This window comes from Henckelia pumila, chromosome 1 (assembly GCF_033568475.1).
Source record: "Henckelia pumila isolate YLH828 chromosome 1, ASM3356847v2, whole genome shotgun sequence".
In the NCBI taxonomy this organism is placed as follows: Eukaryota; Viridiplantae; Streptophyta; class Magnoliopsida; order Lamiales; family Gesneriaceae; genus Henckelia; species Henckelia pumila.
In genome coordinates, this window is record NC_133120.1 from 160,475,167 (window position 1) to 160,485,771 (window position 10,605).

The 10,605-nt window shown below is 29.3% G+C and overlaps 1 protein-coding gene across 1 annotated transcript; it reads left to right on the forward strand.

Moving 5' to 3' along the window:
* The first annotated feature begins 6,283 nt into the window (after positions 1-6,283).
* Positions 6,284-8,046, forward strand: LOC140875024 (cytochrome P450 89A2-like). The gene has a single exon (XM_073278539.1). The coding sequence runs from the start codon at positions 6,338-6,340 to the stop codon at positions 7,865-7,867; it is 1,530 nt and encodes a 509-aa protein (XP_073134640.1). The 5' UTR covers positions 6,284-6,337; the 3' UTR covers positions 7,868-8,046.
* The last annotated feature ends 2,559 nt before the right edge of the window (positions 8,047-10,605 follow it).

The window sequence follows — 10,605 nt, forward strand, 5'->3', positions numbered from 1 at the left end:
CTATCGTATCCAACCATCCACAAAATCGTAGGGTGAGCGCCCTACTATAGGTTACCTCTAAGGTAAAAGGCTCAATATGCATATGAATGTAACATACAGTCATGACATGCTGTATATAAAAGCATATAAAAATATGCAATCACATAATTCATGCAAACACATAATACATGCATACTCATCTGGATATCTCGAATAAATACTTCTGTACCTCATACACTAGGCAAGCTAGAACAGCACTATGTCAAAGCCTACAGTCCGCACTACAATTCAAAGTACTTATGCGTTACCACTTTATTCTAAAAGTCTTAACTACGCTATAGAATACTCCCTATTACTATAAGGAGCCAAAGCTATACCTGCGTCCGTCGTCAGCCCGCTGATGACGATTGCCCTAAAACTTGGGTACTACTCCGTAGCAACCCTGGAGCGCCTCGCCAACCTCCGGACCAAGCCTAGGAAGGATAGAATCACCCCTAAAACACCTAGAATGCTCTAAAACCGAGAGAGAAGATGTGAGATTGGTGTGAAATTATGGCCCTCGGAACCCCTATTTATAGGCCACGATCGAAAGCTCCGATCGTAGTTGGAAGCTCCAATCTCCACCTGCAGCTACGTGTTCAATCCTCGAAGACACTTGGCACTGGATAGGGATCGGAATATCCGAACAGGGATCAGAAGCTCCGAACTGATTCAGAAGCTCCGTTCGCACCGTTTCTTCTGAACTGTTTTGGGGTGTTTCCGAACTAGTTTGGTCCCCCGGGACCTACCCTACCATTTTCGGACATTCCGGATCTGATTTTCCACTTATTTTCACCAAATAATTACTCCTTAAACATGTTTTGACACTTTTAAAATTATATGTCATTCTCTAACATGTTTAAAATCAATTAATCTTGTAAAATGGAATCGGGTTACTACAATAAATTTAATGCCTTATTCTCTTGCTCAAAAATTAGACATAGAAAATATTGAACATGTCTCTATCTCTCTCAAATTTGCTGATGGATCTATTAAATATCCGAGAGGGATAGTAAATAATGTCCTAGTCAAGATAGACACGTTGATTTATCCTGTAGATTTTGTTATACTTGACATGGAAGAGGATTGTGAGGTGCCTATGATTTTAGGGCGTCCTTTTCTTGCTACTAGTAGAGCCTTAGTTGATATTGAGAAGGGAGAGTTAATATTGAGACTGAATAATGAGCAAGTGGTGTTTAATATGCTTAAGTTGGTTACTGATAACCAAAATTTAAAATTTTGCTCTGCTGTCAAATTTATTGATGTGTTTCATGCTATTGGTGATGAATGTCAGAAGGTTCAGATCTCTATAGGAATTAGTCCATTGCAAAATTTCTATAGACATGTAGCATACAAGTGCAAGATTGATCTGAATTTTTCCAAGTCAGGGGATAAGCCACCTTGAATGTCGTCACTCAAGGGAGGAACAGTCGGGCTATAGAATATAAATTTTAAAGTATATTTTTCGACATCAACAAAAAATAAAATTTAAAAACTTTATTTGTATTTAAAAGTTATAGATAAAAATATACCATAATACCCTTAAATTCGTGAGGAATACCCAAAATATGATGGTTTGAAGTTTGGGGAAAAGAATATGATGCAATGATATTTATAAAATAATTATATATTTATAGAAATTTTTTTAGATGTGGAAATAAAATTACTTAATTTTATTGAAAAATATAAATATGCTATAACACTCTCAAATTACTGCCCAGTATTTTAAATTGAACGTAAAGACAGATATGTGCAGCTGAAGTGTTGTGCAACAAAAATAAGATGCATCGATATTTATAAAACAATTGCAAATATTTATCCGAAATTTTTCAAAAATGGATATTAGATTGTTGGTTAAAACTCATACGAGACAGTTTTATCAGTGAATTTTATAAAAAACCAATCTTTTATTTGATCCGACCCATAAAAAATTTCACTTTTTTCCTGCAAAAAAATATTAAATAATATTAAAAATATAAATCGACTTGATATTGGTCTTACAAAAATAAAAATTATTTATTTATTTATTTATGTATCTAATATTTATTAGAGGGACAAAAAATAGTAGCATTAACCAAATAAATAAAATAGTAGGTCTCTAGGTGCCATTCAAATCACAAAAACAATCAAACAAGACCCTAAACCATATATCTAATATCTAATCTAATACCTATCTAATACCTATCTAAAAAAGTTAATAAAAGGGCAAAGTTTTAGGATTGTGAATTACTGACTTTGCCCTTTTATTCTCTTGTCCATGTATTCCTAATAAATATACATAGGGATATAAAAGTAATATACAACACACATAATACATTTTGTGTAAGGACATATAAGTAAATTTTTATAGGAAATTAATTAGTGTCTCATAATGGTTTCATATATCTTTTTATTAGGCCTTTATTATTGACATTTAATTGGTCAAAGTGGTGTCTTCTACAACTAAAATATGAATAATATATACAAGGACATTTTTTTGATTGTGTAAATGAAATATTAGATCAATTCAATTATATTATATTATATTATATTATATTATATTATATTATATTATATTATATTATATTATATTATATTATATTATACCTATCTAAAATAGTGAATAAAAGAGCAAAATTTTACGATTGTGAATTACCGACTTTGCTCTTTTATTATCTTGTCCATGTATTCCTAATAAATATACATGATATAAAAGTAATATACAACACACAAGGATATAAGTAAATTTTTAAGTGGCATTAATTAGTGTTTCATAATGGTTTCATATATCTTTTTATTAGGCCTTTATTATTGACATTTAATTGGTCAAAATGGTGTTTTCTACATCTAATACCTATCTAAAAGAGTGAATAAAAAGACAAAGTTTTAGGATTGTGAATTACCAACTTTGCCCTTTTATTCTCTTGCTCATGTATTCCTAATAAATATACATAGGGATATAAAAGTAATAAACAACACACATAGTACATTTTGTGTTAGGGCATATAAGTAATTTTTTATAGGACATTAATTAGTGCCTCATAATGGTTTTATATATCTTTTTATTAGGCCTTTATTATTGACATTTAATTGGTCAAAATGGTGTCTTCTACAACTAAAATATGAATAATATATACAAGGACATTTTTTTGATTGTGTGAATGAAATATTAGATCAATTATATTATATTATATTATTATTATATACCTATCTAAAAGAGTGAATAAATGGACAAAGTTTTACGATTGTAAATTACCAACTTTGCCCTTTTATTCTCTTGCCGATGTATTTCTAATAAATATACACAGGGATATAAAAGTAATATACAACACACATAGTACATTTTATGTAAGGACATATAAGTAAATTTTTAAGTGGTATTAATTAGTGTCTCATAATGGTTTCATATATCTTTTTATTAGGCCTTTATTATTGACATTTAATTGGTCAAAATGGTGTCTTCTACAACTAAAATATGAATAATATATACAAGGACATTTTTTTGATTGTGTGAATGAAATATTAGATCAATTATATTAGTAATTAAAATATGAATTATATATACAATGACATTTTAAATTATTAAATTCTAAAAATAATAAACAATGTTATGTTTAAATAATAATAGCAATATAACAATAACCATAAAACGGGTTTAGAAAAAAAAATGATATTTTAATAGTAAAAACAATTATCAATAAAAAAACAAAATTTAGGATAAGACCACCGTTACCATGAAGATTTCATTTAATTTGTTTTATAGAAATTTATCCATGGTATGCAATTTATGAGGGTGATCTTTATTTGAACGTGTGAATAAAATATTAGATTAATTATATTAGTTATATATACAATGATATTTTAAATTATTAAATTATAAAAATAATAAAACAATGTTATGTTTAAATAATAATAAAAATAACCATAAAATGGGTTTAGAAAAAAAAATATTTTAATAGTAAAAACAAGTATCAATAAAAAAAACAAAATTTAGGACAACATCACCGTTACTTAACATGAAGATTTCATTTAATTTGTTTTCATAGAAATTTATTCATGGTATGCAATTTATGAAGATGATAGTTTTCTGATTGTGTGAATGAAATATTAGGTCAATTATATTAGTAATTATATATACATTGATATTTTAAATTATTAAATTTCAAAAATAATAAACAATGTTATGTTTAAATAATAATAAAAATAACCATAAAACAAGTTTAGAAGAAATGATATTTTAATAATAAAAACAAGTATCAATAAAAAAAATTAGTACAAGACCACCGTTACTTAACATGAAGATTTCATTTAATTTGTTTAATAGAAATTTATTCAAGGTATGCAATTTAGGAAGATGATAATTTTTTGATTGTGTGAATGAAATATTAGATCAATTATATTAGTAATTATATATACAATGACATTTTAAATTATAAAATTCCAAAAATAATAAACAATGTTATGTTTAAATAATAATAACAATAACCATAAAACATGTTTAGAATAAATGATATTTTAATAGTAAAAACAAGTATCAATAAAAAAACAAAATTTAGTACAAGACCACCGTTACTTAACATGACGATTTCATTTAATTTGTTTTCATAGAAATTTATTCAAGGGATGCAATTTATGAAGATGATAGTTTTTTGATTGTGTGAATGAAATATTAGATCAATTATATTAGTAATTATATATACAATGATATTTTAAATTATTAAATTCCAAAAATAATAAACAATGTTATGTTTAAATAATAATAACAATAACCATAAAACAAGTTTAGAATAAATGATATTTTAATAGTAAAAACAAGTATCAATAAAAAAATAAATTTAGGACAAGACTCCCTTTACTTAACATGACGATTTAATTTAATTTGTTTTCATTGAAATTTATTCATGATATGCAATTTATGAAGATGATATTTTTTTTTGTGTGAATGAAATGTTAGATCAATTATATTAGTAATTATATATACAATGATATTTTAAATTATTAAATTCTAAAAATAGTAAAAAATGCATTAGCCAATAAAAATTTGTAATATTAGATTGATATAATTATATATTAATTAAGTTTGTATAATTATTATTTAAATTTTTTTTTCTTCGTATCTATACAAAAATATATTTTTAATTCTAATCTTTTTTTAAATTGTTATAAGAAGTTTTATATTTTTGTTTTTTCTCCTTTCAATTTTTTTTTTTGAAAAATTTCTCTTTTCAAAATTAGTAAGCTTTATATTTTGAATTTATTTATATAAAAATTATGTCCTAGCCAATACTTGGCTTTTACATTTATATTGTTGTATGTATTTATTTTTATATAAAATGTTTTTTTCTCATTTCAAAATTGATACATGATTATAAATTACATGATATAAAATACATTAAAAATATATGATAATAAGATAATCAAGACGAAGAAAAAATAACGAGTACTTGACTACCCAATCATTAAAAACCATACATTTTTTTTCAAGATGGATAAATAACTTAGTAAAAATTAAAGAAGAAGAGCATCTCTGTATTGTCACGGGAAGGATTACAAATATCATGACAAAAAATTTTCGAAACTAGCTAAAACTTCAAGATAGCAAATGACACTGAAGAAGAAAAAAGAAAGATTCACCAAAATCTATAAATAAGAAATAAGATGAGCAAATATCGGAACAACCAGCACATGATTTCATTGATATCGAAGATGACGAGAAACTAACTGCGTTTTTACTCAAAGAAAAAGACACATAATAAAACAGATGAATGAATCAGATGTCCAAGTGGTTAAGATGAAAAAGACAAAATTTGAATATTTAAGTTGTTTATTATTGGTATTATGATTTGAATATTCAAACTAATTTGAGATACACAATTAATAATAAAATTAAAATTAAAGTTAAAAATTTTTGAGTAGTTTAAAAAATGAACATGATTTTTTTTGAATTCCAGAAAAGAACTATTTTTAAATCTTAATTCATATTTACAACTATAAAAAATGTGTTTTAAAAAATATACGGGTAGAAAACATCACCTTACATATTATTAAGACTAAATTTATGAAATTTAGGTAACACCTATATTTTGTAAGAAATTTTAAATTATTTTTAATCAAACTAAAATATTATCATATATATTAAGGAGATAAATTTTAATTTCAGGAAATAAATTCTTAAAAAATGATTATAACTCTGAATGATATGACCCACAAATTATAAATTGATAACATATATCATCTGTCAGAACAAGATTTCGGGTTTCTTGGAAATTTCTTGCTCGTTTATTACTTGGGCAATTGTTGTATTAATATTTGTGTAGAGGTTTGAATATACAAAGTTGACATGGGAATCTGGTTTGTAGCAGTCGTCTCTCTGTGTATCTCAGCCATTGTGAGCTCCTTGTTCAATCTTTTCAAGAAAAATTTGCCGCCGGGGCCGCCGAGTTTGCCTTTGATCGGCAATTTCATATGGCTACGCCGCCCTATATCCGAGTTGGAATTCATCCTCCGCCGCCTCAAGACTCGATACGGCCCCCTCATGACGATTCGTATCGGCCCCCGGAAGCTCATATTCGTCGGAAGCCACTCCCTGGCCCACCGTGCCCTCATCCAGCACGGTGCCATCTTCTCCGACCGGCCACCTCCACCTGCCACCAGCAAGGTTCTGAACAGACCACGTAGAGTGATTAGCTCAGCCGCCTACGGCCCCACTTGGCGTCTCCTCCGCCGCAACCTAACCCAGGGGATCCTCCATCCCGGCCGTGTCAAATCCTACTCATCCTCCCGCCAATGGGTTCTCTCAATTCTAGTCAGTCGATTGAAGGAAGCGTTCGAATCGGAATCTTCCATCACTCCGATCGATCATTTCCAGTACGCCATGTACTGCCTTCTGGCTCTCCTCTGCTTTGGAGACAAGATCCACGAGACCCAAATCAAGGCAATTGAATCCGTGCATCGCAGATTGCTTCTGGGTTTTCGACGATTCAACGTCCTCAACTTTTGTCCTCTATTGGGGAAAATCATTTTCCGCAATCGCTGGAAGGAACTCATGCGACTGCGTCAAGAACAGGAGAAGTCGCTGATTCCTCTCATCCGGGCTCGCATCCACGCCAAACAACAATCAATCTCCAACAATATTCAAGAAAATGACAATCAACAAGTGTTGGCATATGTGGACACGCTGATCGATTTGCAGCTTCCCGAAGAAAACAGGAAACTGGAGGAATCAGAGTTTGTGAGCCTATGCAGCGAGTTCATTGCCGCTGGCACTCATACCACATCCACAGCTCTGCAATGGATAATGGCTAATCTTGTCAAATACCCTTACATCCAAACCAAGCTTTACGACGAGATAACCGGCGTCTTGAGAAACGTGCAGCATCAGACGATTGAGGAAGAGGACTTGGGTAGAATGCCGTACTTGAAAGCCGTAGTTTTGGAAGCCTTGCGGCGACACCCTCCGGTCCATTTTGTTCTGCCGCACAGGGTGACACAAGACATCGAATTGGATGGTTACGTGATCCCCGGTGATGCCACGGTGAATTTTATGGTGGCTGATATGGGTTGGGACCCGAAGGTGTGGGAGGATCCGATGGAATTCAAGCCTGAGAGATTCTTGGGTACTGAGATTGGAGAGGCATTCGATATAACAGGGAGAAGAGAAATCAAAATGATGCCGTTCGGTGCCGGAAGGAGGATTTGTCCTGGCCTTGCATTGGCACTCTTGCATTTGGAATATTTTGTGGCCAATCTGATTTGGAACTACCAGTGGATTCCTGTCGAAGGTGACGATGTAGATCTTACTGAGAAGCAAGCACTCACCACTGTCATGAAGAATCCGCTTCGTGTTCGCATCTCTCCGAGAAACTCATGAATAAATCGAGGTCGCAGTGTATATAGGATAATGCTATGTGTACATAGAGTTGTACATAGAGGGTTACATGTCCTATAAATTAGGAAAGTATATCAAAAATATTTTAAAATATCTTTATTTTCAATAGTTTGTCTTGCTCAAAAAAACTATTAACGAAAATATTATTATTTTTTATTTTATTATTTATTGTGCAATTTTAGGGGTGTCAAAATTGAACCCGACCCGAGCTGATCAGAAAATTATCGGATTAAGGTTTTGAGGTTTTGGGATTCGAGTTGACCTGAAATATTTGATTTTTTTTATTTTTAACAAAATAATTAAATACACATAATAATAATAATCAATATATTTTAATTTAAATACATAATAACAAAATCTCACTTATATAGTTTTATATAATTTAAATTGAAAGTTTAATTATACGAAATTTAAAATATACTTACTACACAAAATAAAAATTAATTTTAAAAATCAATATTTTAAAAAATAATTATTACATGTGAAAAATCTATGATAATATACAATAAATGTTTTTCAAACATATAATATATAAAAATATAGTAAATACTTCTTAATTAATCTATAAGTAAGTACAAAAACTTTTTAAAAATTTCTCAAACCAAACTCGAATAAATTAATAGCGACCGATCCGAACTCGATCAACCCAAACCTACATGTTTGAGTTTTGATTTTGTTTTTTAACAAAATATTAACTATTACACATAATAATAATAAATATATTTTAATTTAAATACATAATAATAAATATCGTTTATATATGATTTAAATTTGAAAGTTAAATTTTAAAAATTATAAATATATTTACTAAAAAAATAAACAATTATTATTTTTGTTGAACTCAGTAAAAAGTTATATATATTTTCATAATTATTTTTTTAAATATTATAAAATAATTATTTTTGTTGAACTCAGTAAATTAATTTTAAAAGTAAGTAATAGAATAAAAATAATAATATTTTAGAGAAAGGTTTTAGAGTAAGACAAAAAATTGTAGGTTGAAGAGAAAAAAAAATTTAAGATACTTTCCTAATTTAATTGACATGTAACCCTCTATGTACAACTCTATGTACACATAGCATTGTCCTATATATATACGGACAACGCTATGTGTACATAGAGGGTTACACGTCAATTAAATTAGAAAAGTATCTTAAATTATTTTTTTTCTCTTCAACCTAAAATTTCAATTACAAAATATAATTTTTTAAAATTTAAAAATTCTCTTTTGATATTTCAAAACTATCATACTATTTCAATTTCAAAATTATATTTTAAAATTTAAAAATTCTCTTTTGATAAAAAAAAAATTTCATAATTTTGGTGATAACTTACCAAGTTTCCAATACACTCTATCATAAAAGATCTATTATGATTCAAGCTTGACAACTTACAAAGTTTCCAATACACTCTATCATAAAATTTGGTTGTCAACACATGCACAACTAACAAACTATCTGTAAGGCCATGAAAATATGAATATTAATTACGGAATTAGAGATTTAAATTTCGTATTTGGAAAATATTCAATTTAGAGAATATGAAAATTAGAGATTTATTTTCCGAGCCCAAAGTATTTAATTTGAGAATTTACGGATATTTGAGAATTAAATTCTGGGATTCTTAAATTAAAAGAATAAATAGTCTAATTGAATATTTATGGGATTTAAGATTTAAATTCCATGTTCCGAGAATTAAAGGATTTAATTTGAAGAAGAAACTCGAGCAGGGACTGAATTGCAAATATCGAAGTTTCAGGGGCTAAACTGCAAAAATGGGATTTGACTTGTCAACACAAGATTTATATTACACTTTCCACGTGTATATGTTCCCTTCAACAGCAGCAAGAACGAAAATAGGTAAATGAAGGTTCCAAGGATCAAGGAGCTTGTTGTGTGATCAGAAGTTACAAGAGGTTGAGAAATAAAGATCAAGATCAAGGTATGATTCGACATTAATTCGACAGGTAGAATAACTCGAAAACGTGGTGGTTTTTGAGTTTATTAAATCACATACATGCATGATTAGGTGTTTTACTTAATCTTATATGATTCTATGAAATACTTGACTTAGTTGATTGAGTTAATTTTTATATGAGTTGTTTGCTTTCAACATGATTTCTTGTTGAGATATATGATGGATAATTTATTTGAGATTGTTGGTTTACATTATTTTGAAGTGTTGAGTTGTGGTAGATTGATTATAGAGTTGAGAGTAAACCCTTTGAGCCACAATTCTTTCGAAACCTTGAAAACAGAATCGAAAAGAAAATATTGGACGTGGTGAACTTATATGCGAGAGGCTAGGGATCTGACTTGATTTCTTTTGCCACGGTTCTCAATATAGTGTTCACAGTCCAGGAAATATCAGATTTTACCACCCCGAGCGGGAGCGTAGGTGGAAGGCTTGATATTTTATGGCCTGATTATATTCCCGGGATCCCAACGATATGAATTTTTAAATTATCGATTCTGTAAGACTTGAATCCTTTAACCTTCCACCGTATTCGAGTCTTTATGATATTGAATGAGTTTATTTGAAAGACATCCGGCAGGTAAGGTATAAGGAAATTGTTGATTGTAATAGTAAATTACTTGATTGAGTTATTTCTATTTGATTTATATAGATGTCTTTCATACTGAGATTTATTCTCACCGGAGTTATCCGGCTGTTGTTTTGCTTGTATGTGTGCATTGCATCAGGTTGAAGAGTAAGCGAGT

Excerpts from the sequence above, each read along its gene's own strand:
- LOC140875024 (XM_073278539.1), top strand. The coding sequence starts at position 6,338 with ATGGGAATCTGGTTTGTAGCAGTCGTCTCTCTGTGTATCTCAGCCATT.